General features: G+C 51.2%; 1 protein-coding gene across 2 annotated transcripts in view; it reads right to left on the bottom strand.

Moving 5' to 3' along the window:
- Positions 1-371: 371 nt before the first annotated feature.
- The window catches only part of PIAS4 (protein inhibitor of activated STAT 4), a 19,202-nt gene continuing 14,226 nt past the window's right edge, over positions 372-5,347 (bottom strand). For both annotated transcript variants that reach the window (XM_009281143.1, XM_009281144.2), the window contains exons 9-10: positions 1,690-1,820; positions 372-713 (exon numbers count right to left, since the gene is read on the bottom strand). In XM_009281143.1, coding sequence (XP_009279418.1) covers positions 508-713; positions 1,690-1,820 — 337 coding nt within the window. In that variant the 3' untranslated portion in view covers positions 372-507. The remainder of the gene's footprint in view (positions 714-1,689; positions 1,821-5,347) is intronic.

The raw sequence follows: 5,347 nt of genomic DNA, 5'->3' as shown, positions 1-5,347 counted from the left end.
CCCTCACCCCCCCACCCCACTTTTTCCCCTCCCCGGACTCACACGTCCAGCAAAAACTTTAGATTAATTAAGGAATGGTTATTTAACAAGACAATAAAAATGCACACAGCTTTGGAGATGCACGGGAGTTAGATGTCCTGTAGATCTGCAGGTGAACTCCACCGATTCAAACCGTCCTGGTGAAGGGCAGCAGAGACCAGCGAGCCGTGGGTTCTGACCGCCTGGCTTAAGACACTTTCCTTACTTCAGACTCCAGTTCAGGGTCAGGCTTTGAGTGGGGTAGTTTTCCAACCAAGAAGCAGCTCAATGGTTTTTGTTTGTTTGTTTGTGTTTTGTTTGCTTTTTTCTTTTTCTCTTGTTTTAATGATTAATTTGGAATAGGAAAGTCAAAGGAGATCAGGGAGGAAGGGAGATGAGGTGGGAGAGGACGTTCTCCCCCTCCTCCAGTTTAATAAGCACCAGAGTATTCAAGTCTGTCCATTCTGAGATTCAGAGCTGCTTCCGCAGTCAGCAGGCAGAAACTAAACCTTTCTCGTAAGAGCAGCGTCGTTTTGGTTGGGGTCCCTCATCATCGTCATCTTCCTCCTCATCTTCCTCCTCCTCTTCCTCCGATGATGAGCTGTCCAGTGTTAAATCCACAACGTCAGCAGTGGGCTTGCCGTTCTCACCGTTACCGTTAGGAGTGGGCAACAGCCCGTTCACATCTGAAGAACCTGAAAGAGGTGGGGAAAGAGAGAGGATTAATTAAGACCCTTCATGCCCAGTTGAGGGGATGCTCCAACGCTCTCGGTCTCTCATGGCTCTGCGGTACTTAGACTAGAATATTTCGGGGAAGGGACCCCTACACCGATCATCTAGTCCAACTGCCTGACCGCTCTCCAGGGCTGACCAAAAGTTAAAGCATGTTCTTAAGGGCACTGTCCAAATGCCTCGTTGACACTGACAGGCTTGGGGCATCGACCGCCTCTCCGGGAAGCCTGTTCCAGGGTTTGACCACCCTCTCGGTAAAGAAATGCTTCCTAACGTCGAGTCTCAAAGGCACAGGGGTGCATGGAACAAACTCCACTTAAGCAGCTGCCTAAAAAAAAGAGCCGATGCCACAAACCTGACGCTCTCTCTGGGGTCGGAACTTGCTACAGTGCCCAGCGGCACCTGCACCACCCGCTTGGAAGGCATCTGCCTGAGAACCGGGAACCGGCTCAGCCGAAGCAAGAAGCTACACAAAAACACCTGCCAACCCTGTCAGTAGACATCACCGCTGCTAGAGGACCCGGCCTCGTGCGGGCTGCCCCAGACAGCCAGCCCTTCTACTCAAAATCTTCTTTTCCCCACAAAAGAAGTACAGCGCTGTTGCGGGCTGGCCTTGCCGATGACGTTCCAGGGGCTGTTGCAGAGGCGCATACACCGACAAACTCGTTCAACGCCATACTGGCAACAACCCAGCTTTGCTGAATAGCCCCGTTTGGGCTGGGCCCTCCTCCGCAGGGATGCGATGCGATGCACCCTGGCGATGCTGTTCGTTTCTGGAGAGGCTGAAAACGAAGGGGCTATCCAGAGGAAGCTCTCCGAGAGCCAAGCTCGCGTTAAGGGATCACACAGCTTTTCCCAAGCCAGCTGGGGAACTCTAGTTCTGCAATTTGTGCACACTTCCTACAGTAACTTAAAGTCTTTAGCCCCAGAGATACTCACCTAGAACTAATATTGGACACTGAGGGCTGCAGCTCCGCTCTTTCTCAGCTCTGATGGGACACCAGGAGCCATCCACCAGGTACTCTATTTCATCTGCATCTTCACATTCTGTCAGGATCTTTGACAGGAGCCTGGACAGGAGAAAAGATGCCATCTATTAAGCTCGAGGCAATCGGCAGAATGCATTTAGTGATGGGCCATCAACCTGGATCTTCACCTTAAAGAGCCCTAAATTTAAAAGAAATTTGGTGTTAGCAGAAGGCTGCCAAACAGATAGCCCGTGCCGTCAAGGGCTTGTTTTATTTCCCATAAACCAAGTACAGGTTCTGACAGTGCAAACCATCCCAGTCCTTTCTGACAACGTACCTAAACCATGAACTAACATTTTAATTATGTGCAATTAGAAGACAGTCTTGCCTCTTCACCCAGTTTCCCAAGCCTGTGGGACCGCTTCCAGACAGACGCCCGATGCCCCATCTAGAGCTATGTCAGGGCTGGTGCAGGTACATTCACACCAAGGCATTAGCAAAAGACAAAATATCCTGTGACATTAGGAAATAAGCAATCCAACAAGCAGCACTTCACTTCCTTCCTATTTTTATTTCCCAAAGCCTCCACAGCAGCCACCAAAACAATATATGCAGCCTCCTGCAACAGACCCCCACCCCCCGCCCACGTTCACCACTGAAAATACACCCAGTGTAGATACCTCGATGTCAGCCACCTCCCGCTGCAGAGACACTAACCAGAATGAGGCCCTTACTCTGGCTCACTGTGCCTCAGAAACCGGGTACGTGCTTTATTCTGGTATGTCCCACCATTCTGATGTTTATTTGGACACACTGTTGGAAACACCGTTCTCCAAGGCCTTATTCGCTCCTGGATGCGAACGTTTCCCTTCAGTACAAAGGAGAGCCAATAGCAAAATCTTACAAGCTCAAGAAAACTATCTGTGGCACGCTAGCGGGAGAAAGTTTCTGCTTTCTCCCAGCTCGAGTAGGAAACGCGTTTCCACAGACGGTCCTGTCATCCAGCAGAGCAACCACCAAGGCTGCAATTCCAAAAAAGCTGACAAGGCCCAGAGGATCTTAGACTTGACCAACCACCTACCTCCTCAGGAGCCTACGCCCCTTTTTTGACTAACATCACCCAGCTGTGACTGCCAGGTTCCCTCTAGCTTACTTTCGGGGAGGTCTGAAGACTACTTTCATCCAACGGAACCAGCACTGAAACCCAGCCTTGAGCACTGCAGAGCAGGGACAAAGAAATCTGCTGAGCCTTCACCAGTGACGACCTCCTCCTCGTCCAGGAGGGACACGTGCACTGCTGACCTGTGGAGGTTCCACAATCCAACCCCTCGTACCTTCCCCTTCGGTCTCAGCGGCCTTGTTAGAGATCTCAAAGGAACTGGATTTTCCTGTCGGTGTTGGCCGGAGGACAAAGCAAACAGGTTATCTATGCCTAGGCTGCTTCAGACTGCCTAAAAAGCCACAACTCCTGGATCAAATCAGTACCTACAAACACAGCAACGCTCGGAATATCATCAGCCTGGCCCTGGGAATATACCACCCAGGCTGAGACTCATCTGCTCGCTTCACTGCCTTGTGTGCCAAGGGAGCTGGATGCACCTTGCAACAATTTCTCTCTAAACTCTCCCTACTTTTGAGGGAATCTGCGTTAGAGACCAATTATACAAGCCATGAGGGTGGAGATCATTTTCCAGAAGCCAAGAACCATGCATCTTGCTCCACCAGTCCTCAGGGTTGCTCTCAGCTTGGCTAGCACCACTACGGAAGTCAGTGGTCCCAGCCCACAAAACAGGCTCCCTGCGTTCTGAGGCAACAAAGCTTCATCTGGGGGGTGGGTGGAGATCACTGTTCGCATTAATTCACTCCTTGTTCCTTCCTTTACTCCTGGAAAAAAGCCAGGCAATTTATTGTGCTCTTCTCTAGAGATAGCCTCTGGAACCCGTATTTCTGGAGCTGACAAGCATCGTCGCCAGCTTTCTGGCTTGCCTCAGGTGGCCCCTGCTGTCAGCCTAGCTCGTTCTGCAGTTTGCATATAGGACTCCATCTGCCAGGTCTGCAACGGGGAGAGGGAGATCTCCTGGTTTTTTAGAGTAATACTCTTGGCACGCAGCTGCATTTTTGAGCTTTCCAGTATCAAACCTCACTCAGACATACGAGCATCACCTCCGAAGTGTTCCTGTACTGCTGAACTGCAGCACTCCAGCTCTCCTGGCTCATGGTGAGCCCTCTGCTCTTCTCTTTGGTAAAAAGACAGAGCAAACTAACTCTAGTCCAGAGATACGGGAAACACCATTCCCATATGGACTGAAAACCAGATGACAAGTTGAGTGCCAAGTCTAAAGCAACCTTTCCCCACTTCATGGTCGGAGAACTCTTGGCAGGGCTCGGGGCATGCATTTCTTGCCTCACTCTTTTCCAAATGCTGCTTGGAATTTACTTTGCTTTAATTCCCTCCTGTGCTTTTACAGCACTACTCCAACTATGCCACATTCAAAACGAGACAGTAGAAAGAGAACATCCCTCATGCAGAAGAGACAGGGGCTGCCTCGCTGGGAACGCTGAGAATGGGGATGCTGGTGTGGCTCTGTCCTTCTGGCCCGCTACGGGGCAGGCAGCAGCCCCAGGACGGCAGCCAGACCCAAATGCACGGCTGGGGCAAAACTTCACGGTCTGCCCTTCACAAACCCACTCTAAAAGTGCTGTACCAAAAGTCGGTTCCCTCCCAGCGTACCCCATTTGCCTGACAAGCGCACCGGTGTCCCCTCCCGCACCGAGGGGGCTGGTGACCCCCAGCAGGGAGCCCCCGGGGCCCCCTGAGCACCCCAAGGTCCTGCTGCACAGGCTCAGCCGGCTGGCAGGGACCAACCACCACTGGGTGTCCCCAGAGGAACCAGGGCGGGAGGCCCAGGGGGCCGGGGTAGACCCACCAAACCTCCAGCCTGGACAATATATCCAAAGCATTTTAATTCTGTCCCCCCAGTGGATTTGAACCTCCTGCTTTTTTCCCCCCTACAGACATGCAAAACACAGAAATAGTCCCTCCTGAGGCATCCTTCCCATCCCTGATACTAAGATATCCACATTGGCCGCAGAAACTGTACTGGAACAGTCACACAGACTGTACAAAAATCTTTCCAAATACTGCATTTGTACCTCTATCTCGGGGGCTATATGTCACACAACGTTCGGTTTAGGAGCTGGCAGAGAAGATCCCCCAATCAAATTTACAGCGTGCCAAGAATTGCTTGTGAGCTGAGGAGCACCTCACACCAACAAGAAAACGGGAAGATGTTTCCTATCAAAAATCACCTTATCGGGTGCTTATAAAGTGGTTTATTCCACGCAGCATGTGTCCTGGTTTCAGCTGAGACAGAGTTATTTTTCTTCCTAGTAGCTGGTACAGTGCTGTGTTTTGGATTTAGGGTGAGAACAATGTTGATAACACACCGATGTTTTAGTTGTTGCTAGGTAGTTACACTAGTCGTCAAGGACTTTTCAGCTTCCCATGCTCTACCGACTGAGAAGGCTGGAGGTGCACAAGAGGCGGGGAGGGGGCACAGCCAGGACAGCTGACCCAAACTGGCCAAAGGGACATTCCATACCATGTGACGTCATGCTCAGTATATAAA

This window comes from Aptenodytes forsteri, unplaced genomic scaffold (genome assembly GCF_000699145.1).
Source record: "Aptenodytes forsteri isolate BGI_AS27 unplaced genomic scaffold, ASM69914v1 Scaffold308, whole genome shotgun sequence".
NCBI lineage: Eukaryota > Metazoa > Chordata > Aves > Sphenisciformes > Spheniscidae > Aptenodytes > Aptenodytes forsteri.
The sequence above is the reverse complement of the archived record's forward strand: the minus strand, read 5'-3'. Positions and strand labels throughout refer to the sequence as shown.